General features: G+C 40.3%; 2 protein-coding genes across 3 annotated transcripts; one reads left to right on the plus strand and one right to left on the minus strand.

Moving 5' to 3' along the window:
• Window positions 1–19: 19 nt before the first annotated feature.
• LOC117450095 (E3 ubiquitin-protein ligase TRIM21-like) lies at window positions 20–6,498 on the minus strand. The gene is made up of 3 exons (XM_034088132.2): window positions 6,257–6,498; window positions 3,130–3,327; window positions 20–2,929 (listed from the first exon to the last, which is right to left on the minus strand). The coding sequence occupies exon 3, from the start codon at window positions 2,925–2,927 to the stop codon at window positions 1,278–1,280; it is 1,650 nt and encodes a 549-aa protein (XP_033944023.1). The 5' UTR covers window positions 2,928–2,929; window positions 3,130–3,327; window positions 6,257–6,498; the 3' UTR covers window positions 20–1,277.
• Window positions 3,933–27,585, plus strand: ero1b (endoplasmic reticulum oxidoreductase 1 beta). 2 transcript variants are annotated; one of them, XM_034088143.2, is made up of 16 exons: window positions 3,933–4,403; window positions 8,262–8,381; window positions 10,478–10,561; window positions 10,843–10,884; window positions 12,440–12,522; window positions 15,574–15,647; window positions 16,023–16,143; window positions 17,347–17,393; window positions 18,891–18,902; window positions 18,992–19,018; window positions 20,382–20,474; window positions 21,701–21,947; window positions 23,589–23,658; window positions 23,966–24,052; window positions 25,697–25,830; window positions 26,730–27,585. In XM_034088143.2, exons 1-16 carry the CDS (start codon window positions 4,221–4,223, stop codon window positions 26,788–26,790), a joined length of 1,485 nt encoding a protein of 494 aa, XP_033944034.1. In that variant the 5' UTR covers window positions 3,933–4,220; the 3' UTR covers window positions 26,791–27,585. The 2 variants fall into 2 exon arrangements, with proteins under 2 accessions (XP_033944034.1, XP_033944042.1); XM_034088151.2 differs by lacking the exon at window positions 3,933–4,403 and adding an exon at window positions 5,699–5,868.

Below are 27,585 nucleotides of genomic sequence, written 5' to 3' on the forward strand. Positions count from 1 at the left end.
ATCTATATTATCTGGTACATATGTTATTCAAGCAAAGACTGAACAATCATCCATAATGCTTCATATAAAACATTTTATTAAAAAAAGACAAATAGATACAAAACTAGAAATATAGTAGAAATGATTCATATTCATTACATTGTATATTGTTTGAATTAGTAGCTCTTTGTCATTTTCAGTTGAGTATGAGATTCTCCCTCACATACTCAATAATTATCTGCATTGTTGTTGTGAAGGCACGTGGTTGTTTACCAATACCAACACTGTTCATGGTTTTGTGACGAGGCTTGCATGTTATCAAAGTTTTTCTATAAAAGTTGAATAAAGACATGGTTTATATTAACATCCAAAGAGATTAACAGAATAGTTTCCACAGCAAAATAGCATTCATACCAATAACTAAGATATAACTAAAATAACTGCATATCAGTGCATCCCCAGTCCAGTGATTCACAAAGTAAACCATTCGTAATTATCACTACATTGTGGAGCAAAACAGAAACCACAAAAAAAGATGTTGTCTCTCAGAAGTATTACATTTAAAAACAAATTGACAGTTTTAACAGTAAGAAAAAACGTAACTCTTATGACAAACAGTAAAAATAGAAAGCTCATAAAACAAATGATTAAGAACAGTGCATTAATACTAATTATTCCACAATTTAGGTGAATACTCAATTCTGATTGGTCCAGCTGGACATTCTACCGGTCTGTTAATTTACGCTAATAGCCCGCAAATTGACCAATCTTTTTTAATCAATAAAAAATGTTAAATGAATTTTCTGAATCAAGTTCTAGGTTTATTTGCGCAGTGGATAGTGCCTTGGTGTTGGGATCTGGGAGTCACAGGTTCAAACCCCACTGCAGTCAGCATGTCGTTGTGTCCCTGGGCAAGACACTTCAGCCCAAATTGCTCCTGTGGGGATTGCCCACAGTATTGACTATGTAAGTCGCTTTGGATAAAAGCGTCTAACAAATAACAAGTAATGTTATGTAGCCGTGTATAGGGGGTGTTCTTTTTTCATTATTGACCACATCACTGCACATTACCTCACAAACATTAGCATTTCTTACCAAAAATTAACAAAACATACTTTAATTTAAAAATGGATCAGCCAGGCTTGTGTTTTTGGCATCCTATTTTCTGCTCCTTTTGTGCAATGAAATGTTGTCTCGTACACATTTACAATGTGGATATGAAAGGTTAAAGACGCATTTAATGACTATATGTACCGTTGTCAATGCTTTTATTGTTCTATAAAGTAGTCATGATAAGGTCAGGCCTTGACAGGACAGATGATCAGAGGTGCAGAGTTTTTACCACCATCATTATTACAGGGACTGAAGAACGGCAACAGTTTCCCGTTGAAGGAGCAGCCAGTGAAGGAGTAGATCAGAGCTGCAGCATCTACGTCATAACAGGAGACCAGACCCTCCTCATAATCCACAAACACCCCCACCTTCTGAGGCACAGACTTCAGAGAGAGGCTGACTGGAGGGTCCGCATGAGCATTGTACCTATTTCCATTTCTCAAACATATCGCCCAATAGCCACACTGAGGGCTCATTGAGATTCCTCTCTTCCTGTTGATCGACTCTCTGACCACTCCTAAATCCCAGTTGATCTTCCCCTTAACTTGAACTTCATAGTAGAATTTGCCTGCAGAGAAACCCTGCTTTCCTAAAACAAAAGTACGATTAGTAAATCTCTCTGCATTGTCCGGGAGATTCTTCTTCTTCCTACCACAATGATTTACTTCTTTCCCATCATCAGACAGTCTGAGTTCAGCTTGTGCTGTATCAGGATCAAGAGTCAGATCCACTGCGTACCTCTGGACCCTCTTCAGCTCAGCCACAGGAAGCAGCTTCAAAATCTCATTACTGATTGTCTCCTCCAGCTGGCGCACATTTCTTACTCCAGTCCCCTCGTATGATTGACAGACACTGACCTCTGTCCAGTCCTTTGTATGGGGAGCAGATTTAAAGGACTGGAAGCTTCGGAGAAGATGGAGGTAGTCTTTAGAGCGTAAGAGATGCTCAACCTCAGAGCTTCTCTTCTTCAGCTCAGAGATTTCCTTTTCCAGCTCTTTGATGAAACCCTCAGCCTGTTTCTGTGCCATTTCCTGACTCACTTCTATTGTTTGAATGAGCTCGTTTAGTCCTGTCTCAAGAGACTCCTTCAGAGCAGTGAAGACCCGAACACCTTCTGCTACCTCTCTGTCTGCATCTTCTTTACCGAGGTCGACTGACCGTGTGATCTCCTGAATCTTCAGTTGTCTTTTCTGGATGATCTGCTCAATTTCCGCCTCTGTCTTCCACAGTTTGACCTTCTTTTCTCCATATTCTTTTTCCAGAGGAACCACATCATGCATCTTGTGGTCTGAAACATGGCAGAGCAGACACACAAATGTCTGGTCGGTCTTACAGAACAGCTCCAGAGGTTTATCGTGCTTCGGACACATCCTGTCTTCCAGGTTCTCCACGGGCTTGATCAGCTGATGTCTTTTCAGGCTTGAGGCTGTCAGATGAGGCTCCAGGTGAGGCTCACAGTAGGAGGTCAGACACACCAGGCAGGACTTCAGGGCCTTCAGTTTGGTTTCAGTGCAGACGTCACAGGGAACTTCTCCTGGTTTGAAGACTTGATGCTCTGAGCTGTTGCTGCGGCTGCTTCTGGCTTTCTGTTGAGCCGACCGTCTGAACTGAGCCACCATCTCAGAGAGTAAAGTATTCACTTTCAAATCTGGTCTTGTGGCAAAAGCCTCTTTACACAAAGGACACTGGTATTTGTCATTACTATTCCAGTGGTCAATGATGCAGGTATTACAGAAGTTGTGCCCACATGGTGTGCTGACTGGATCCCTGAACACATCCAGACAGATGGAGCAGAGGAACTGATCTTCATGTAGCAGGCAGCTGACAGAAGACATGTCTGAGAACAGAAGTCAAAGTATTATAAAGTGAAAAGTTAACACCTATCATTTGTTTAAAAAAATATATCACAGCATGATTATTGCAACATTGTGAAACCATGTCATTCTGTAATTGAAAGAAAGTTACTTCCTGCTTTTATAGAGCTGTTAGTTTTGTGTTAAGGCGGGTTGAATACAGTTAATTATAAGTTGCACTCACCAGTATTAGAGTAAGTTGTTGAGAAGACCTGACGAACTTAGTATAATATTTCTTCAGACAGAAAACCTCTGTCTAGACTGACTGCAGCTCCGAACAACAAGTTTTACTTCAGGAATGCGCCGTTGAAGCTACCTGTGTTGCTCCTCCTCTTGCAGCACCTCTGTATGTGAGTGTTCCCTTCTTTAGTAAATCTTAACTCTGGACAGGAGGGAAAACACATGAGCCTCAACTAGAGGACAAGTCTCCATTTTCAAAATAAAACGCTTTCACAATCAATTTGCTCAATACTAATCAAACGTCAGCATCACATTACTGATCCTTATAATTACCAACAAAGGTATATTGTCAGATTCAATGTCAGCTTTATTGCCAGAGTATGTGTAGACATTACAACATTTAACTTTCAGTTATTGTTACCCTCAATGCACACATACACTTAGCCTATACAAAATATACATGCTGATTGTTGTCTCAATAATGTGTCTATTAGACCTTTTACAACAGTGAACAACGTCCTTTACAATGCCTCTAAATTAAGATCTTTGTGATTTCTTGTTTTGTTCAACCAGTAGTAAAAAGAAACACAAAGATGACATACCAATTTTTTGTGTAAAAGTTCAACATTTCATTGAAATGGTGGTCTTTTATGGTGTTTTGGATGATTGTATTATTTCCCAAAAGAATTCTATGTGTTTAACTTTGTACTTTAGTTTATGTTGAAGTAGTACCGTATTAACTATCACAGGTATTTTTATTTTGAACATGTTTAACCGGAAGTAAAGCCACTGTGTTGTTTTGCTAACTTGATGCTAAGGGGGGAACCTGGTACACATAAACTTCTCCAGTTATGTATCATCTTAAATCAATGTCTCCGGTTCTATCTGGGCAATTTGACCTCTAAATGTCCGTCTGAGGCTCTTCAAACACCGGGCGGCACAGTTCGCTCAATTGCTCTTATTTTCAGAGCCACTGTTAGCATGCGGATGCTAACTTCAGCTAGCGACCGTTGGTACTAAAGTCGCCACACAGACGGGACAACTGACAGAAGTCATACTTGTTTTTTCTTTATTTTCCCACCGCCAGCACAGTGAATGATGTGGAAAGCAACTATACTAGCGTTTGGTGTTTTGCTGCTGGCCTTGTTATTCGGGAACTTTGTTTGTTTGGGTTGGTTTCAACAAGACAGCAGCGTAAAACCCAAAACGCAGCAAAGCGAGCAACCGAGCAAAGCTTCTCCTTCTCCAGACAGCCAGGACCAGAGCTGCTTCTGCCATGTAAGTAACATTAAAACTGTGTGTGTGTGTGTGTGTGTGTGTGTGTGTGTGTGTGTGTGTGTGTGTGTGTGTGTGTGTGTGTGTGTGTGTGTGTGGCATTAGAGTCAAACGATGATATAAAGGTTGTGTATTTGCTTTCTAAAGCTTTAAACGTGGCAATACGACACAGCCTCTCCATTCAGGAAATATTCTAGCATTTTCTGCTGTCATCTTAATTTGACGTCACAGTGTGTGTAATGCAAGCTAGCAGCAACCATCTCCTTCTCTTTTCGTGTGTGAAAGTCACTCTATTTTTATATATATATTTTAGCAATAATAAAATACAAACGTAGCTTCACAAAACATCAAAAACACATTGAATGGAGATGCAGGAAATAACATTTTGTAAATATAAAAGATAGTAAAGCAGCAACAATATCCATCCTGGAATAAAACGGCAGGAAGAAAAGGTGTAGGATTTGTTTAGGTTTTATTTATTAACATTACTGGTCTCAATTATTTTATGTTGCCTGTATGGCAGATCAAATCATTCTTGTTCTGTTGTCAAAAGAACACTCTGTTTTCTGACTGTAATATTAAATACATGAAAAAAATAAGCAAACATCTCCATATCTTTTCATGTGTGAAAGTGACATTAAAGCTCTCTTTTTTTATATATTCTCCAGTAATCAAATACAAACGTAGTCTTTATTTATTCCGGAAACTACGGACATGGTTGGCAAATAGCAACGACGTTTCTCTTTTTTCTTTTAATGTATTTATCGATCTCCTAAATGAGAATTACTAGCGAACGATTGTGTTTGTTCACGTCCCATTGAAACTCATTAAGTGACTGTCACATTATGTAATCATGTATATGTATTTACTGCGTTACTCCTGGTTTACCCAACTTCCGTTTTTTCAAAAACGTATGAAGACTATTTCGAGGATTTTTAAGAAATAAAAATTGAAATAGGATAATTATTGAAAGCAATACATACAAATAGAAGTGTTATACAATTGTTATGTTGTGGATTTTCTGCTAAACTGATGTTATTTCTATTAGCAAGTAGAAAAGCGTGGTGTGACGTGATTGGCTGAGGCCTTCTGTCCTCTCGTGGGAGTTGTAGTCTTTCGCCCCGCTACCAACAAGCGGTGTATACGGCTTCTGACCCGGAAGTGGACTACACAATAGTAGGGCGCTTGTGGAGAAGGCGGGATTTACTGTTGACAGCTGGTTGTTTGGAGGCGGGGCCCTTTGGGGGGGTTGGCATTGGCACTGAAAGGTTTGTAATGACAGCTCAGTCCACAGACAGAGCTGCTGCTGCTGCTGTGACATATGGGCTGAAAGTTTACATAGAGGAAGTTTTGATTTGAAGCTAGAAAACAGAAGTAGAGATATTACAACAGCATGCTGAGAGGGATTTGCCTCTTCCTGCCTCTTGTGGCTCTCAGTGGACTGCTCGGTGGACAACTTTACACAGAGGTTTGGTTAATGTGGCTATACTTTACTGAGATTTCCCAGATGTGTCTGAATAATACAATACTAGATATAAGGTTTCAATAAGTAGATCATAGCAGTATTATTCGTGTTGTATTAAATATCAGAAAAGTGGCTCCATATGCTTGGTCATACTCTGATATTTAATTTGGTTTAATACATTAATTTCACATTTGTTTATTTAAAACATGGCTATTTAAGGCTAGAAAATTTGCTTTAATTTACAGCTCAATCATTTTCTTAGAATTTCTTTGGTTGTTTTCTTCAATATACAACCAAGCCTAATTATAATGTATTACATATTTAATTGGGCACTTCAAATAAACAACATCTAGCCATAGTTATTATACAGAGATTTAGATTTTGGATTTACCTTCCCTCCAAGCATACATATTTGTCAGTGATGTGACGTTTACTCGAATGAGCACCTGGGGGAACAACACATGGGGAAACACTGAAAGGGTCATTTTAGGAAGTGTATCTGTTTATGCAAATAACTAAACCGAGAGAGACATTTACAAAGCTCTGAATCGACTACCTCCTGTATCACTTCTCCACAATATAGGAGGTATAGTCACAGTATGTTGGTGTATCTTTTGTAATATTCGTACCTTGAACAAGCTCTGCCCACTATTGTTGTAAATAGTAAAAAAAAAAAAGATCGCCGGATTAAAAAAAATAAAAATAATAATCATGTGAGAAAGAGAAAATTCACACAATGTAGATATTTAAATGAATTTAGTCTTCCTTTATGTATGCAAGGGGACGTATGATTACATCATTTAAGATTGATGGTTGTTTTTAATACAGATGTGTGTCCTATCTGTGAAGCCAAAAAGTTGTCTGTTCTTTATTTAATTGTTTTTAGTGCCTTTTTAAGAATGTTGGCCTGGATATTCGTATTATGAAATGTGTGTACTTTACCATTTTAATGTCAACTGGGGCTATGGGTTATTTTTCACTATTTTCTTACATTTAATGGACAAACGATCAGTCTGTTTTCAAGAAAGATATCATCAGTTTAATACAACAGGTTTCTAAATTGCGTCTTGTTTATTGTGATAACATGAAAAAACATGACGTGTTAAAAAATGCCCTCTCAACAGTGTTTGTGTTCAGGGCAGGTTAGCTGTTTTTTAGCCCCCTAAACCTGGTGTGTGTGCTCTGGATTAAAGCTACAGGTGGTGGTTGGTTACCGCTAACTTTTAACGATAAGACAACCAAAGCCTCTTTACTGCAACAGGGTGGTGTTAACCCCCCCACCTTTAATACCTCCCTCTGTTTACCGAACTCTCCTCACATTTAAAACTCGGGTTGTTTAGTTGCTCCTCGGGTCAAACACATTCATCTGGAGATGGAGGTGTATCCTTTGTGATGATCAGAGGGAGGTTTGCATTTTGTATGAGCTGTTTGGGATCAGGTAACACGGCACTGTGCGCCCTCACACAGCAGGGGGTGGATGTATTATGTATGGAAGTGCAGGTGGACAACAGCCTGTGTGTCTGCGGGCCTCCTGCTGTGAAAAGGGGAAAGTGGCTTCCCAGTGGAGTTGTTAGTGTTTAGCAGAAGGAGAGCCGAATACATCTTTTACACACTTATACAAATATCCTTAATGTTCAGAATCAGAATGCCTTTATTCGTCCCAGCTACAGACGGCTACATTGTAACAGCAGAAAAGAGCCAAAGACGGCTTAATGTTACCTAAGAAGCATGCATACGAAAGTATTAAAGATTTTTTTTAAAGTTACACAATTTACAAAACACACATGCTGTAACAGTTCTGAAGATTTAGCAGCCAGGTATACATCGCACAGTTATTAACGGCATATATATATTGCACATAGTTCAATGGTGTTATAGTCTGTGTTGTTGTTTGTGTTGTTGTTTCATCGATTGATTGAATCCTTCAGAGTTTACAACGATGTCATGTTTGGAAATATTTTCTGTTTTATAAAATTGTGGCACCTTTTTTTGTAATAATTATGTATTTGTTATATCTACAGATAAGCTAAAAATGCACATATTATTCAACCTCATCTTGATTAATTTAAAAAGTAACTATAGAATACAGGTGATTGAGATTCCAGTCTGTGTCGATATCTAATAATACAAATGACCTCCTTGGCTTTATCTGCACTTATATCTAGCGTGTGCACTTCAGGCTAATTGAACTTTGCCTTTCCCTCTGACAGCTTTCAGCTATTTGTAATGAATGAACGGAGACACAGTAGTGAGTAAGACGGTGATGCAGAAATGAAAAGTGTAGTAGAGGACAAATTGAAAACTTGCTAAGGATCTCAAATCTTTTTTTGGGTCATTGTCTCTTTTGTTCTTCATGTGTGACGTCACTCAGTAATCCGTGTTTCTCTCTGCCCCAGCTGACGGGGGTCCTGGACGACTGCTTCTGTGACGTCGAAAGCATCGACGTCTTCAACAACTTGAAGATCTACCCTCGAATCAAGAGGCTGACGGAGAAAGACTACTTCAGATACTACAGAGTAAGAGCTGCCACTTCTCTGTGAAAACAACAAGACGCTTCTTGCACTCGGGAATACAAGCGTAAAAGAAGGCAGTAGTTCTCAAATACGTCTCACGTCATGTCTGAACTTCTGCACTTTATATTATAAAAAGGGTGAGCATCAGGTTTAAGAAGTCGGAAATATGAAAATTCATTTTTCAAGTTGTTTGTTTTTGTTTACTTCAAGGGACATAAGGATGTCCCTTTCTCGTCACTTGTGTTTTCTGTGCATGTAGTTGTTTACTGTAAAGTCCAGTGATCAGCTTCTTCTTGTAAAAAGAAGAAAAACTATACAATTTGGATGTGTGACGACATATAAGCGTTTAAAATCAGTTAAAATCAATCAAACGTGTCCAACAATGTTGTTTTTCCTTTGAAAATCTGTGTAAAAGATGTCCCTTCACTTTCAAGTTTATAGAGACGTTAAATGCTCACATTATCGCATGAGAACATTTCTCAAGTAGAGGACACGCCCTGATATTCAGGTTGGTGCAGGTCTGTCACAAAGCTTTGTTCATCAAAAAAGGGCTTCACGTTAAACGACAACTGTTTTTATGATCCTGATGCAGAACAGGAAGGATGGCTGAAATATTGTGAAATACTCAAACTATTGCTACAGTGAGCAGTTGCAGCGAGAGAAAGTGTGTTTTAGTGAATACTGTAACCACAGTTGTAAACCTCCATTTTATCCTCTGGTGACGTTCATAGCTTTATTTTTACACTTCTGCTCCGTCTACCTCCGATAACAGCTTCTGCTCCGATGAAATAATGTGCCACATGAACAGACTGTAGCTTATAGGGCTGCCGGCAGAAAACAATAAAACTAATAAAATAGGGTTTTTTCATTTTGTTTTATTATTTAAAGAGGCTCTATTTTCCTTTTTTGGTTTCCTTTCCTTTAGTGAGTTATACGTTTGTGTGAATTACCAGAAACAAAGCATCAAACCAGGTACATCCTTTGAAAAGCATATTTAAAATGCTTTGTCTGAGTCAGTCTGTTGGAGCCACAGGAGGAGTGCTCTGAGGAAGATGCCTCATTGAGGTTTTCTGGTTTAGCACTTATTAGAATGAATGGAAAAGAAGTCACCATCTAGCCCAGGGGTGTCAAACTCAAGGCCCGGGGGCCAAATCCGGCCCGCGACTTCATTTTATGTGGCCCGCATGCAAAGAATATAATACGTTTATTATACGGTTACATGCCACTTTACAGAAGCAGGTGGCCCACAAACTACATGTCCCACAATGCATCTCGTTTGCGCACTGAAGAGACTTGCAATTATTTGCCCTGGATTTCTGCTTTCAAACGTAGTTAGTTATTACCCTATCCGATAATAATCCAATTAGAGGCAGTAATGTAATACATTATTTTATATATATTTTATATATTTATATATGTATATTTATATATTTACATCCGGCCCTTTGAGTGCAACCATAATGCTAATGTGGCCCGCGATGAAATTGAGTTTGACACCCCTGATCTAGGCTATGCACATTGTCCTAGTTTTGAATAGAACACATGGCAAATTGACCTTAGAATAAACGAGAGGTTACATTAGTGGTGAACTAAACGTTATCCCTTAATATTTAAGTGTAATCATAGCATTCAAAAGTAAAATCATGTTCAGAGTTATGTTAAGAATGTCACTCTGCTGGCACGTCACGTCTGATGCGACATAATGAGTGTAGCTGCTCGAGCTAACGTTATGTTAGCATTCGCTGAAGCGGACACGCTGTTGTAGGAGGAGCACAATCGGAGATATTACTGTGAGAAGGATGCACGATGGTATCATGAGAGAGAGAGGAGACATTCAGGATTGACAGTGTTTTGTTAATCTGACTTCTTGACATGTATTTAAATATAAAAAAAGCTATTTGGAATGTATAAGCTGGCCTTAGAGACTTATTGCTTATGATTAAGGAGACGCAAACAACGAGAAGTACAGAAGTTTGTTTAGTTGAACCTGCTTTTTAAATAATAATGGATTTAAATGTAATCTTATCTGTGTCGCGTGGCCAAATCTCCTCTGATACGAAGCATGAACTCATGTGGTTGTTTCTCGGTCTCTTTTTCAGGTGAACTTGAAGCGACCGTGTCCTTTCTGGCCGAACGACGGACACTGTGCCATCAAAGACTGCCATGTGGAGCCCTGTCCAGAGGTCAGTGTTCACGCACGTACGCACACACACTCATATTCATAACACAAGAATTAACACAACCTTTTAAGCAATAGTTTGGATTTATTTGAGGTGCCTGAAGTTGTCGTCATGTTTCTTTTCCTCGCTGTACTTTCATGTTAAGTTGTTTACTGCGTATTACTTTAGTTTCCCAACATACCATGGACTGTGTATATAGCAACATACATGCTTTTAAAACACTGATTTACTCACTCAGATAATTGTAATAATGTGTATCTGTTGATCTCCTTGTTGTTTTCCAGAGCCAGATCCCAGTGGGCATCAAGTCTGGGAACTACAACAAGGTGAGACTGAGAAGATAAACGATGGGTTTGAAACTTACAAAGGTTATCTCTGTTCTCTCAGCTTGAAACAAACGCCATCCAACAGAATGAGAAATCCTTTATTTGTCTCACGGCGGGGAATAAACACAGCGAATAACAACATTGAGCTGTACAATCTATATATTGCACAGAAGAAGACGACCTCCGCTGGAATGCAGGCACGGAATATACCTGATGGTCGATAAACTCGGCGTCGGCTTGAAAATGCAATGCAGTGAATCTAACTTTGTCGCTATCTTTATCTGCGGACTGAAAACCAAATGGAGTTTAGCACCAGCTGCGGTTTGTTCCACCACATTAGCTGATTCTGTACACACACACACACACACACACACACACACACACACACACACACACACGCACACACTCTCTCTCCTACAGTAGCACTCAGCTTATCTGCTCTGCTAGTTTCCACGCACAGACTGAGTGTTCGTTGGCTCGCGGCCTGGTGTTTGTCTTGTAATGACCCAGAAGTGTTCTGACATCTGTAACGGTCGAGGTCGAATGTTTTTCACTGACCGTCGGCTGGGAAGCTGTTAGTCAGCGAGAAGAGATGAAAGAAAACACGACTCCTCTGCCTCCTCAGCAGTATGTGAGGAGCGTGCAGTTGGAAGTGGAGAGGTTCATCGTGCGGTTTAAAGCGATATCTGAAATATATATTCTGAGCATCAAACTCGATCTCTGTGTGCTTTTAAAGCGGCTGTTGCTGGTTTGTAATGTCCGTACTGACGGAAGCTTCAGTTAGCTTAGATCGCAGCGTTAACAGTGGGTTTCACAGGATTTTAAGATATTTTAAATATGAAATCGTACGTAGGAACTAGCTGTGAAGCACTTTAAAGCTTCTCTGGTGATCTCTGAAAAAGTGGCTGTGTACACTGCCTCCATGTTCGACCTCACACATGACTGCGTGAGTTTATGGCCTAATTATCTGCTTTGTAATAATAATAATACATTGCATTTTTATAGCGTTTTCCTGGTGCTCAAAGACGCTTTACATCAAATCAGAAACAGAACAAAGAAAAGCATCACTTGTTGACTTGCATGACCGTACCGTGTTTAATAAATTGTCGTAAAGCGTGGTCTAAATGTTAAACCTCAGTATTTATTTTTTATTGATTATTTCCCCGTTTCCATTTATTTAAAATACGTCAATTCTGAACCGTATTTTATTCAGAAAAACATCTTTTTTGACAGCTAACAAAAGTATTTCTATATTTTTCATATTGTTTTGGACATTTTACTAAATTAATTATGTTTATCAAATTGTATTTGTGTTGCCCAATATCACAACATGCATCTTAGGGGGCTTTACAGATCCACACACAGGAATGACCATCTCAAATGAGATATAATACACTTAAAAGAATATATTTAAATTGTATACATTTTTTATTTATTAATTTCACTCTATTCTGATTGTGATTTACCGACATCAGCTTACTTTCAGATCCACATTCAGATCCACATGTTCTCATTCTAAACATGGCATTAACAGCTGTAGTGTTTTTTGTCTCAGTACTCCAAGCCAGCGGACACGGCCTCCGACGTGACGGAGTGTGAACAGGCCAAAAATCTGGGCGCCATCAACAGCACCCTGAGGTGACACACACACACACACACACACACACACACACACACACACACACACACACACACACACACACACACACACACACACACACACACACACACACACACACACACACACACACCCCTCCTCTCTGCTTTATCTCCCACTGCACACACACACACACTTTTTACACAGTCAGCTGCAGCAGCTCATTTACCCAAAATGCAAAGCGGCTTCACAGCTGATAGTAAAGTCAAACATTCACTAACATCTGATGTGCAGCTGCTGGAGGTTTCTCAGCTGACTGACCTGAGTCGAGGGATATTTAAACCATAGATACATTTGTGCTGAAATGACAAAGATAAAACAATGTGTTTAAAGACTCGCTCAACCAAAAAGTCTAAAAATATAATGGTGAGAATAACAGGAAGAGAGAAAATACTTTCCTCCTCTGTGCACCGTCACATAAAGTAACATCAGGGCTTTGTTTATATAACAATGGATGTATTTGAAGCCCATTTCCTTCTATAGTTCACTCTTTCTTAACATCTATCTTAAGCTGCTGGTGGATTTTTTTTTTAATGTGGAATTAATTATTCAAAAAGAGGGACGCTGTGGATCCCTGAAGTTTCCCCTGAAGTGGTTTTTGGGATTGCTCAGGCACAAATCTGTAAAAAAAACTATTTTTTTAAATATATATTTAATTGTATTTTATGAAAAAACAGTTCTCCCATGTTCCCAAATAATAAATATAGTGTGGTAAGAAAATGTCTATCGCATTAATTATTATTAAAGGAGAACAATTGATTATTCTGACTTGTATTATTGATAAAAGGGTGATTTTTCTTGAGTTTTACAAAGTCATCGTTCATAGTTAGATACTTTCATACCTGGACTAGATTTCAGTTGTTTTGGCATTTTTCTGTATCATACTTAATAAAGTCTAAAGCAGGGATGTCAAACTCAATTTCATCGCGGGCCACATTAACATTCAAACATTCAAACATCCAAAGGGCCAGTTGTAACTATACCAGGGTGTCCGCGGGGTCTTAGAAAGTATTAAAAGTTGATCAATCAATTTAGCGAAATTGAAGGCTATTAAAAAGTATTAAAGGGCGTTTTCCAAGGTATTACATTGTGTAGCTTGTTTTCAGTAAGTATATAAATTGTGCAAAGAGGTTGTATTCTACAGTGTGCCTGAATTTGGGCGGTGGTGGCGAAGTCCATAGGGACTTGGCTTGGCAACTGGAAGGTCACCAGTTCAAGTCCCGGAAAGACCAAGTGCTACCGAGGTGTCCCTGAGCAAGGCACCGTTCCCTACACTGCTCCCCGGGCGCCGTACATAATGGCTGCCCACTGCTCCTAACACTAGGATGGGTCAAATGCAGAGAAACCGTTTCGTTACATGGTACCTGTACTGTGTAATGACAATAAGTTGAATTTTATTTTTTATTATTTTATTTAATGTAATCATGGCGTAGGTGTGTAGTGTGATTCTGTGTAGTTTATTGATGGCATCCCGTTGGATGTGACGTCATCTGAACAGGACTTCGCGCGCTCACTGCTTGATAGCGCACGAAGCTCCGTTTACGCCGGTTGCTAAGCAACATCGTTATGGGGAAATGCAAGTCTGCGTCCAAATGGTTGGAAGATAAGAAGGAAGGACAATTAATACTGTATATAGTCAATGTGAGGTACAGTGTGTCGCCAAGGTAACCGGTTAGAACTCCAAGTCGAGATGAGGTCTTAAAATGTATGAAAGTAGGGGTGTAACGGTTCACAAACATTTCGGTTCGGTATGTACCTCGGTTTTTAGGTCACGGTTCAGTACGTTTTCGGTACAACAGAAAATATTATCACAAAACATAAAATATTTTTAGTTTTTTTTTTTAAATTATTATTAAACTGTGAATAATGCCAGCCAGGTAGCGCTTTGCTACCATGGCAACATAAGGATATTTGGCGTTTGTAATGGCTTTGGCTCGGTCTGAACTTTTTGCGAGTGGTGGAGGCTAAATGCTAGTGGGAGTTGGGTTTGCACTTCAGTCTTTTGGTACCGGTGATATTCACGTTCGGGTGATGCCTTTTCAAATGAGTGTGCAAGTTTGATGTATTGCCAGCCGCGTAACCAATGTTAGTTGAACAATGCCGGCAAACAGCTTTGGTTCGGTCCACCTGTCTTTGTCCGTCATCCTTGTACGTAACTGCAAAACCAAAATGTTCCCAAACCGGAGACTTCAATGATGCTGGGGGATTTTCGAGCTCAACTTTATCTGCGTTCGCCATTTCGACAGTTCCTCAAATTACTGACTAAAATTGAACGCATCCCTCTGACCACCTCGTCCAATGAAATGACTTGCTCACTCTATGACGCGTTGAACCCAATGTGAGCAAATGACTGAATGCTGCGACGCAGCACCTGAGATTACTTCCAACAAGTTGTTCACTTTCTCAATTTTTTACGTTTAACGTTATATTCGTTCGGTACACTTCGGTACACACGTGTACGTATACTGTTACACCCATAATGGAAAGGGTCTTAAAAGGTCTTACATTTCTCTTCAGGATTCCTGCATATACCCTGTATATAAATATACATATATAATATATATAATGTATTATATTACATTATTGACTCTGAATTGGATTATTATCGGAGTAATTAACTACGTCTGAAAGCAGAAGTCCAGGGCAAATAATTGCAAGTCTCTTCAGTGCGCATGTCACAAAACGAGATGCATTGTGGGACATGTAGTGTACTGTATGGGCAACCTGCTCCTGTAAAGCATGTAACCGTAATCTTGCAGGCCACATGAAATGAAGTCGTGGGCCGGATTTGGCCCCCGGACCTTGAGTTTGACACCCCTGGTCTAAATGCACAATTTTGTAAACATTAAATATATGCAATAGATCAGATCTCAGTCATGAGCCATTATTCAAAATCTCTTAAAGAAATGAGTGTCTGAAAATCTCAGATATTAATAACAGAAAGTGATTTTGAAGTTGTTTCGGTTTCTTAAAATGTTGTGATAGTTTCTCCTCTGTGATTACATTTTTTTTCCTATGACTTCCTGTTTCAGTAACCAGAGCAAAGAGGCGTTCGTTAACTGGGAGAAACACGACGATGCTCAGGATCACTTCTGTGAGCTCGACGGTGAGCATTCACTCCCTCAGACCCGATCTGAACGACTGGAACGTTTTCAATGAAATGTTCTGGACATTCCTGCTTTTTCACCGACTGACCTTTAATGGAACACCAAGCCTCACAACGAATGTTCCTCTTGTTCACAGAAAGATGTAAAGAAGACATCAGTCAGGATGGGGTTGTTTCTGTTCGACACTTTGTATGTTTGTGGAGCCAGAGGCTCTGACCATGTTTACACAACAAGCTCACTTATGTGTCATCATGCTCTCCGTTGTTTGAAGTCTAATGTGTGTGTGTGTGTGTGTGTGTTTTGTGTGTGTGTGTGTGTGTGTGTGTGTGTGTGTGTGTGTGTGTGTGTGTGTGTGTTTTGTGTGTGTGTGTTAGATGAAACCGCTCCAGACTCTGAGTACGTGGATCTGCTGCTGAATGCGGAGCGATACACCGGATACAAAGGACCTTCAGCCTGGAGAGTCTGGAACAGCATCTACGAGGAAAACTGCTTCAAGTGAGACACTCACTCACTCACTCACTCACTCACTCACTCACTCACTCACTCACTCACTCACTCACTCACTCACTCTACAGTAAGAATGAATTATGAATTGGTTAGATCAGCGGTTTTCAAAGTGTAAGGCCAGAGAGCTTCGGGGGAGGCGCAGCGTGAGATAAAAATAACGAGAAAAATACGAGTAAAGTGACACTTGCACACTTTTGGCTGTCTGTGGAGACCGAGTTCCCCCACCTCGCCAAGGAGGCTGTAAAAGTGCTCATTCCCTTCTCTTCCACCCAGGGGCGGACTGGCCATCTGTGTGTTCTGGAACAGACCGGCTCTGTTCGCCCCTTATTTTTATGTTTTTAAACGGCATCATTTAAGTTGCGCTGACAGGCGACAGGTTTCCACGCAGCGAGGCTCCCCCCTCCCCGTTGACAGTTCACCAGCGTGTGTGGGCTGGGCTGGGTGAGATTCCATGGCTGATTTGTAGTCCCAGTCCGCCCCTGCATCTCCCGCCTGTGTGCATCAAAGACGCAGACTCATTGTTCCCACTAAAGTAGGGGTGAGGGTAAGAAGGAGGCTAAGGTGACGTTCAGTGTGCTGCCGGGAGCATGTAAGGATGTATCCACGGTGTTGAAAATGTTTAAAACATAAAGATAAAAAGGTTTGAAAAAGTTAATTGTTTAATGTTTTAAGGAGGTGACGCCACTCAGCCAATCAAATCGGTGCAGCCAGTGAGTCAGCACGATAGATTCAAACCGAGACGAGAGAAGAGGAGAGAAACAGTCGGTCATTACAAATGGCGGAAGGTAGACCGCGAAAACAGAGCATTTAATGATATGTCCTCTTACTGGACCTCTTTGAAATGCAATTGAATACCCCTGCATTATAGCAACAACAACAACAATAATAATAATAATAGCAATAATAATTGGGAGGAGGGGTGCGGCTGTTCTTATGTTCTCTGAGGGGAGGCTCACCTTCCCACACTTGGAACACCCCTGGGTTAGATCATCACAAAATAAAGCAGTGCTTCAACTTGTGTTTGAGAATACAGTATGTACGGACTGAAACTAAAATGCATTTTTATGGAGCGTCTAAGAAAAAGTGATTTCTGTTCTCTCTCTTTGTGTCTGTTGTTTAGACTTGTCCACATGTAAAGCCTCCTCTGTGATGATTGCTGATGGTTAATCAAAGTGTGTGTTCTGTCTTCAGACCCAGATCGGTGTACCGACCTCTGAACCCTCTGGCTCCGAGCAGAGGTGAGTCAGAGACGAATCAATATCTGTTTCATCAGCTGCTGTTTCAGCAAAATAAAACCCAGGCTTTTGCTTAAATGGAACATCTTGTTATCACGTGTGCTATCACTGAACTCTAGTATCAAATGTCGTATTCAATATTATGCACTTTATTTAATTGTTTATGCTTTCAGGTTTTTCATTATTTTCCATTATGTTTAAGGTTCATTTTTGCTCAGCTGCATATTTGACACGGCTTCTCTTGTTAAACACAACTCATTCTATGATAGGCCTCAAATTAGGATATTGCAAAGTTATGGTTCTCTTTACTCAAGGCTGTTATTTGGTTTATAATCCGAATTATAAAAACCCCTATTATAGTAAGTCAAAAGGGTTAAGTGTCAACAATCTTTGGTTGATAACACATCCATATAAGTGTCTAAAAGCTTTAGAGGATGTTCAATGTGATGTCAAGGAAGTGAAAATGGAAACCTCAGCTATCTGAGAGAGAAGTGGTTTATAGATGTCTATAATCCACATCGTTACCCAGAATGCCTCACGTGAAACAGCACATTTGACCCATTACATTAAACATAATACCAAAGGGTCTTTCACCAAAATGAAAATAGCTTCTCTTTTGGAATCTATGTTTGTAAGTCAAATGGGGCATCCAGTTATATTCCTGATTGAACAAATACAACATAATGACGTGTTTATTCCTAAAAGACGACATAATTATATTGCAAATGGTGCTAAATAATAAATTACTTGCAAAATAATGAAAATCTTCCAAGTAAATGCAATCAATTAACTTATTATTTTTTATCACTTTTGCAATCAGTTAAACAGCCATTACATTACATCCAGTATTATATTATTTCATATATATTCAGGGGGTCCGCGGGGTCTTAAAAAGTAAAGTTGATAAATCAATTTAGCGAAAATTAAGGCTATTAAAAGTATGAAACGGCGTTTTCCAAGCTATTACATTGTGTAGCTTGTTTTCTATAAGTATATAAATGGTCCAAAGAGGTTGTGTTCGACAGTCTGCCTGAATGTAATCATGGCGTAGGTGTGTAGTGTGATTCTGTGTAGTTTATTGATGGCATCCCGTTGTCGCCAAGGTAACCGGTTAAACCTCAAAGTGGCGATGAGATCTTAAAATGTATGGAGAGGGTCTTAAAAGGTCTTACATCTGACTTCAGGATTCCTGCAGGTACCCTGGATTAATACAAGTCTAATGACAAACCGTCCTTTGCTATATGGATGATACTGTATTTAAATCTGCTTCTGATCAGCATAAACAAGTCAAATAATAATTTGCATTTTTGTATTTGTTTTCATTCCTAAAAGACATTTCTGTAGAAACCCCACGTGAGCCTGCAGCTGAGACTTCTCTCGCACACTTTAATGTTTGCATCCTTTCCTGAGATCGCCTGTTTATCAGTTTGTAATGTTGCAGAGGTGTTTATTAATAGAAGATATCTTACACGGCTTTGTTCTCTCCTTGTCTTTGTTCAGGAGACGACGATGGTGAGTAAAACTGAAATGTCGTCACGAGAATCTATTTGAGTTATTTTATAAACTGATGAAGTTTTTCTTTGACCTCGCTCACGTTGCAGGAGAGGGTTTCTACACGTGGCTCGAAGGTGAGAACTTCCTCTCGTCTGATCTGTTTCTTCCCCAAAGGGAATGTTCTGTGACATCTCCCTTTATGTTTGAGTTCACAAACAACATCATACTTCCTTTTAAAAACGTTCCTTCCTGCGGCTCTTGACCTCGAACTCACGGGATGTAAGGATTTGACACGTGAAGCATTTTTACATTTCGTTTCATTTGAATGAACTTCAATTAATAGTGATTTGTCATATTGTGAGAAGTATGAAAAAAACAATGAGCTGACTGATTGCTGATCTGATCAACTGGAACACATGTGGAAACATTTATGGATCCCAAAATTGCAGAACATTTGTTTTATTTTGTATCAGGGTGCGTTCACACCTGCCTTGTATCGTCCGGTTGAATCGAACCCTGGTGCGTTTAGCCGCTTGGTGCGGTTCGTTTGGGTCGGTGTGAACGCAGCCGAGACCTCTTAAGTGAAACAACCGGACTCTGGTCTGCTAAAATAGGTGGTCTCGGAGCGCTTGCTTGTGAACTCTGGAGCGGTTCATTGCTGGTGTGAACGCAGTCCGCACCAAAACATAGGAAGCGCAGTATTTACGTGTCACAAGAACGCGGATGTCTTCAAAATCTTTAGCGAAAAAGTCTTTCAAGACATCCGCGGTTGTTTAGTTAAAGAGTGAATCGGAATGAAGTGTTGAACAGTGTTGTGTAAAGTACAAATGCTCCGCCAACTAAGTAAGAACACCTGTCGTCGGTGAAACCTCCTCCTGACTGCAGAACGTCTCTCATTATGTTAGAATGTTTTTAACGGACGTTGTCTGATTATATAATCATGCTGCTGTTGATCTCCAGATCAACAGCAGCATGAGAATAACCTGCCGAAAGTGCCGATGCTCCATGGCGGAGGCTCCGGTAGAAATTGCCGGGATTTGCGTTTTTACCCCCTTAATGTCTGACCAATGGTTGAACAGCATTTCCGAGCACATGACTTGTGTTTAAAGTTTATAGTCCGTTTGAGTGTTGCCGTGTGAACGCAAACCGAACCTTCTGACAAATGAAACAATGTAACAAACTGTGGTCTGGTGCCACCAGAGAACGGACTATTAGGTGTGAATGTGACCTAAAACATTTTAATTTCCTTGCTTTTTTTTCTGTCTGTTCATATTCAAACAAATATAAAGTGTTTGGATTGAAGATGCATTTTAATAATATTAATTTCACCTCCATTACAATAGTAGCAGAGGAAGAAATGTCAAATTCAAAAACAGAAGTCTAAAAATATGGACAAATAACATCTGCAGAGGTTCCTCTTGATTTCTTAGTATAATAGTTAGCTTTAGAACATAAAAACATGTCCTCCTCACTGCTTTCTCTCCCTCTCGTTTTCAGGGTTGTGTTTAGAGAAGAGAGTTTTCTACCGGCTGATCTCGGGCCTCCACAGCAGCATCAACATCCACCTGTGTGCCGAGTACCTGCTGAACGGTACGACTGATCTCACTACAGCTTTACGCTTTTTCTTAATTTGTCCCCTGTGACACCAAAGCCACTCAGTCTTAATTCAACCTAACGTGAAACCAGAACTGAGGTCTTATTATTCTAATTATTGTGATTATTATTTTAAAGGAAAAAAGAAAGCTTATAGTTAGGTTTTTGTTAAAGTTGGGGTAGGTCATTTGAGAGACCAGCTCGAGTACGCTAGAATTTGAAAATACACAACCGGAGAAAATCTGCCACTTCCTCACAGAGCCCCTCCTCCAACACACACGAACGCGCACATGACCAATGAGGGCACGAGATCAGTTTGTGCACAGATGGACGGCTGACAGGCAGGTAGGCCATCCAGTTACTTTAGCCGGGCCGGCTCAGATGATTGGTTGTGCTTTTTACAGCGCCACGGCATCCACTGATGATATTTTTTATGGATTTGTTGTCAAAGCACTTCAGATATTCATTGCTATCGGGATGTTAAGAGCATTCCATGGAATATAACAAAAAGTGCATCTCGAGCCGGTTTCTCAAACTTACCTACCCCACCTTTAAGTGTATATACATTTCCTCATATGATGCTTGAATATCTACCTACAAAATCATATAAATACCTTACTTTAAGGCATATCAACTATTTTTTGGAGAACATCTTCTGTAAATGTATTGCCATGTACTAAATACTTGGGTATTCTACTCTTACTCTTGCACTTTTCTTGCATTTTATATATTTGTACGGCTATGTTTGTAATTTTCGTTTTCTTAATGTTCTCTGTGAGGGACTGCGGACGGAAAGTAGCTCAAAGCTAGATCCGGCATATTTACACTATTTCATGTTTTAAGTGTTTATTAATGTGCAATGTCCCTGCCAGATAAATAAATAAAATAAACAAATTAAGGAAAACTTCTCGATGTTGAATGTTGTCCAAACGGCTGCAGTGGGCCTGACTCGGTGTAAAGGTTTTTCGTCTGCAGTTTTAAGATAAAATAACAACGTCAAAAGGGATGAATCACTTGAAGGTAACCTTAAACAGCATCATTTTCACAGTAACAAATGTTCAGGAATGCTGAAATAAAGATAATATTTGCCGACTTATACCTTTTTGTAATTAATCTGGTTAGAGTTGAACTTGTGTTTCTGGGCTTCAGTGTGTTTAAACCGTGTGTTTAACAAACCGTTGTATCGTGTAGTAAAAGTTGTGTTTGTGTGTTTGGTTCCTCAGAGGGTTGGGGCCGGTCGATTTGGGGTCCGAACGTTCAGGAGTTTCGTCAGCGCTTCGACACGGCGGAGACGAAGGGCGAGGGCACGCGGCGGCTGAAGAACCTCTACTTCCTGTACCTCATCGAGCTGCGTGCGCTCTCTAAGGTTTCTCCGTACTTCGAGAGAGCGTTCGTCAACCTCTACACCGGGGACCGGCAGGAGGACGGAAACACCAAGGAGCTGCTGCTGCAGTTCTTCGATGAGATCAAGTAAGAGGGATGTTATTCACTTTCATCAATCGGAAACAGGTTTATCACCAGGTTTACACGTATGAGGAATTCGACTTGATGTCGTGGGGGAAACATACAAAGTTACATTTAAAAAAAAAAATAGAAATAATTAAAAATATAGTAAAATATTGCAGTATTTACATGGAATAAAATTCGGCAGTAATAAAAAATAAAACAGCACAACCAATCCTGCCGACCATCAGTTGGTTGGTCTTGACTGAAAACGATTGGATAGATTGATATGAAGTTGCACTCAGACTGATACTTATAAACTGTGTGGAAGAACACAGCTTTTTACAACCTTAAGTTGAACCTGGGTTTGCTGCAACATCATCCTGCAGCGCTGGCTCTCTGCACCGTCTGGGTGGGTGGGTGGCATTTGTTTTCAGAAGATATTATGATGGTGACGTTCGTTCCGGTGCACGTCCGACAGCATTTAGCACTACATTAAGATTAAACTAATTTATTTTGAGAGTGAGAGTCCCGGACACGAATTCATAGATCAAGGCAGACTGGTGTACTCTCCTGTTTTGCCAATCCGGTGCTTAAACAAAGGCAAGTTTATTTATATAGCACTTTTCAACACAAGGCAATTCAAAGTGCTTTACAAAAAAATGAAAGACATTAAGAAAATGGCATTTAAAATCAGTCATTAAAAAGAAAAGCTAATAAAATAAACATATAGCTCTCCACCCCTGGCCGACATGTCCTTAAAATGAAGTCCGAGTTTGAAATATATCTCAAATAATGTATGCACTGCCATTTCCCCACATAAACATAACCGTCTGCAATCAAACGGTTGTCTCCTGTGCGCTCCTCTTCCTACTTGGCGCACCGGTAACTTTCTCGTGCGCTCGAGAGGCTGAGACCCTGAGCCGCCGAATCCCTCGGAACATCATAAAAGCCATTTTCAACGGTTATCTGGTGAAAGATTAACTCGGCTACTGGATGAAATAATATGACTGGCGGAGGGTTGGGAACCACTGTGATAGATAACATAATGACATCATGCTCAAGCCCATGCCCTCAAATCTAAGTCAAATAAGTTTAATTTATTTTGTGACAAACGAACATTTTCGTAGTTTGACGAGGCAATGATAACTGTCTAATATGGCTATCTTTTTAGCTAACTTACCAATGTGGCTAACATCTGCAATATACATTTTGTCAATAATGATTTATATTACTGTACTATTACATGTTAATATAATATAAAAACAATTATATTTTATAAAACAAAAAAGTTGTTTGAGATGATGCTTAATTTGATTTAATATGAATTATTGTCATTTATTTTGTTTAATGTTCACATTGTTTAAAAGTTTGTGTTAGGTTCTGGTGTGAAATAAAGCACAATAATTACATTTAAGACTGTTTCCCTTTTTTTAAGAAAAGTATCGAAAAAGAATCGGAATCGCAATTCTTGACTTGGTATCGAAACCAAAATGTTGGTATCGTGACAACACTAGTATGTATTAAACATTAACTCTGGGTTCAGGTTATTTGTTTGAACCTGTATTTGGTTTGCAGTTAAAAGACAGGGGATCCATTATGACACACGCAGGGTACTGATAATATTAGTCGTTGTTATAAGACTAATGGCTTCCTTTTGTTTTCCAGAACTTTCCCAATGCACTTTGATGAGAAGTCCATGTTTGCAGGACAAAAGATTGAAGCCAAAATATTAAAGGTAGGTTAATCCAAAATCTAAACCAATATCATTGTGTGTGTGTGCGTGTGTGCGTGTGTGTGTCCATTGTTTGACAGGGCAGGTGCCTTTTTGTTGTGATGTGTGTTTGCTCTTGGTATAATTAGCAGTCAAAGCCAGAAGTCCAACTGTTTGTTTTATTTTTGTTTGTGGAATCATTTATTTTATAAATCTTTAATATATGTAATTCAGCTCATCAGTAACACCGGGTTGAACTAAAACATGTCTGAACGTTCTTTACAATTTCTTTCAAATCAACTCTGAACCTCTCGTCTCTTCCATCCCTCAGGAGGAGTTTCGCCTCCACTTTAAAAACATCTCCAGGATCATGGACTGCGTCGGCTGCAGTAAATGTCGCCTTTGGGGGAAACTGCAGGTGAGTTCTGTTTAATGTCTGCTTTCAGATCCCATGTGGGTTCTCTCACTGGTTCACAGAGGAAACCCTGTTATTGTGTTTCTATTACCATCGATCAAAAAGAAATCCCAAAAGAGATGAGAGTAAAACTGTCTCCAGATCTCTGAATTAAATCACACGTCGATGATACTGACTATAGAAGAACACAAATAAAAACAACAATATGCTAAAAAAATTACAAAAAAGCTGCAATAAGAAAATCACAATTCAGCTCAAAATGTGTCTGATTTATTAAGTTGGTGTTGACTGAAAAAGCATCTTAGTTTTCTCTTTTTATAGAAACACAAGAATACAAATATATTCTATTCCAAACGCAAGCCCCCTCCAGAGGCCTGTGCTACGAAGCCGGTTCCACAGACCCTGGATATGTTTGAGTTACCCGGCTTACCTAATCCAAAACAAACGCGCTCTCGCTAAGCGGTCTTACGGCGCTGGTTATCAACTCGGCAACTCAAGCCAGGGTTTCTCTGTCCGGCGCGTTCACATGAAAGGGGCGGGGCTAGCAACATTTGACCAATCACAAACATGGAGAAGCGTACTGACAGCGCAGCGTCATACTTCCTGAATGAAAAGTCAACTTTAATACTAGTCAAAAATGAAGAAGTTAAACTTTAAACATCCATGACTTAAACACTTGACCAGGATCAAAGCCACAGAGCTGCACCTGCAAGGTGAATACAGCTGGGAACAGAACAAGTGTTTGAATGCGTACATTAACAGGTTTATGATATCACTGCCCCGTCTAAAACACGATCTGACTTTCATTACATTTGTCTCGAGTGTTTCGTCAACTTAATGTGTTGCTTAAAATAATACTTCTGCATACAGTATGTGACGCTGTGAGTGTTGCACGGCCAGATACGGCTCAGCTGACTCAGATCAGGAGATATATGATACATTATGAAGTGATGTGCCGCGGACTGTACTTAATGTACTCTGATCCGGCTACTTATGTTGTGGCCGATATTTAAGTAAGCTTTCTTAACGCTAATGTTATAATAGTCAGATTGCTCTGAAGATGGAGGTGATATTCTATTAATGTTCACGTTCACACAGTCGGTGATTTTTGCCGGCCGTCTTTCCTGCAACGGCAGTTTTTCTGTATTTCCTTTCTCCTGTAATATGACTTGATCGCTTTAAACTCCGCACGCTGAGCTCTGATTGGTCAGCAGGCGGTGCTTTCACTGAGTTGATCTCTTATCCTGGAACCTAACCTGCTCCGGACCAGGCTAGCCGTTCAGCATATGTTACCATGGAGATCTAGCCCGGTAAGAAGAGAACCAGCTTCGTAGGACCGGAAACCCAGAGTTTCTCCTGAAGTTAGCCGCTAAGCGAACATCCTGCTTCGTAGTAAAGGCCTCTGGTCTCCTTTGAACTCGAGGAGCTCATTGCCAACCTCTAAAACATCCCTTTCAGACTTATTATAAGTTAATAGCTCGCTGAACCGTTTTAATATATTTGACTTTATGACGACACAAGACCGAACTAGCCAATTCAAGTTGGGTTCAGGCACGTTAGAGCCAAGTGATTCTGCTGTATCGATGATTTGACTGAAGCAGAGCCAGAGCTTTCTCACAGTTTCCCCGTGTGTTGTTTGCTGTGCAGACGCAGGGTCTGGGCACCGCCCTGAAGATCCTGTTCTCTGAGAAGGAGATCCAGAACCTCCCGGAGCACAGCCCGTCTAAAGGCTTCCAGCTGACCCGGCAGGAGATCGTGGCCTTACTCAACGGGTTCGGCAGGTAACATCGCTGCTCTCAGTCGAGAACCAGAAACTCAGGAAGTGAAGGTCCTTAGATTGCAACGGAACCGACACGTTGGACTATCATCTCTAAAACGTCCGTAAAACATGTGTTGATCAATGGAACTAATTTAAATACACATACAATTAAAAGAAAGAATACTAATACTTTTTACTCATAGAGCACTTTTAGGGTAATCAAAGACACTTTACAGGGTCAAAGGTATAACACATAATTAAAACACACAATTAAAATAAACAAAAGATACACATTTACAGAATCAAATCATCGACAAACAATATTTACGATGTTGATTTACAAACATGGTCAAAAAAGTCTCTGAGTCGATGAGTGAAAACATTTAATTTGAATGAAGTAGCTTTTGCAGCACGACATCTGATACGGCTGCTTCTAAAGGTCTCGTGCTCCAGTCGCTCTCTCTCTCTCTCTCTCTCTCTCTCTCTCTCTCTCTCTCAATTCAATTCAAAGGGGCTTTATTGGCATGAAAGTTAAAAACATCAAAATACAAAATAATTAACAACATTAACATATTTTTCTCTCTCTCTCTCTGTCTTTCTCTCTCTCTCTGTCTTTCAAATTCAAATTCTTTCTCTGTCTTTCTCTCTCTCTCTCTCTCTGTGTCTTTCTCTCTCTCTCTCTCTGTCTTTCTCTCTCTGTCTCTCTCTCTGTCTCTCTCTCTGTCTTTCTCTCTGTCTCTCTGTCTCTCTCTCTGTCTGTCTTTCTCTCTCTCTCTCTGTCTCTCTCTGTCTGTGTCTCTCTCTCTCTGTCTTTCTCTCTCTGTATCTCTCTCTGTCTCTCTCTGTCTCTCTCTCTCTCTCTCTGTGTCTGTCTCTCTCTCTCTCTCTGTCTGTCTGTCTGTCTGTCTCTCTCTCTCTCAGGTTGTCCACCAGCATTCAGCAGCTGCACAGTTTCCGCCTGCTGTTGAAGGACAACAGGTAACAGCAGGTGATCTCACCTGGCCAGTAGGAGGCTCCGCCCCCAGAGACCTGCAGGAGTCTAATCCAGCCAAGAAAAAGGCCTTTTTCATGGACATAAGGATCAGCAGTGAACCATTAACACCTTCTTCTTCTTCTCCTTTCTATACCTCCTCCTCTTCCTCTTCCTCCTCCTCTTCCTCCTCCGTCTGGCAGGTCTTGAATGTTAACTCTCGCCCCCTCTTGCCTACGTCAAAAACTCCCAACGTTGTTTTTCTTCTTCCTCTTTCTGCTGTAAATCTTGTCGGCCATTGACAAACCTTTTGCATTGTTTTGTTCTCTTTGAGACGTCGACCTGTACAACCGGCAGGTGTTCTGTGGTGTCGGACAAAGCCGAGGAAACGATACAAAGTTTGGAAGGAAGTGACGAAACTGACCACATTTGACACGACAGACTTGGAACGCTGGGACCTGGAAGTGTGTCCAACAGGAAGTGAACTTAATGTTTCTTTCCTGCTGACCCCGCCCTCTGCTGACATCACATCCTGTTGGATTTGCACTCATGTGAACCCGAGTCAAACCTTTTACTGCAAGGATGTAGAAATACTTTCTCCTGAGAGAGGACTCAGTCAGATGAAAGTGAGGGAGGATTATGCTGCCTGTTTCCTTTCCCTCTCCTCCGACGTTCGTTGCTCGAAGCCTGAGGATTTGGACCAATCTGCATCTCAGGCTTTACACATGTCAGCTCGCTAGAACATTGTGTGTGTGTGTGTGTGTGTGTGTGTGTGTGTGTGTGTGTGTGTGTGTGTGTGTGTGTGTG

Source organism: Pseudochaenichthys georgianus, chromosome 1, assembly GCF_902827115.2.
Source record: "Pseudochaenichthys georgianus chromosome 1, fPseGeo1.2, whole genome shotgun sequence".
Lineage (NCBI taxonomy): Eukaryota > Metazoa > Chordata > Actinopteri > Perciformes > Channichthyidae > Pseudochaenichthys > Pseudochaenichthys georgianus.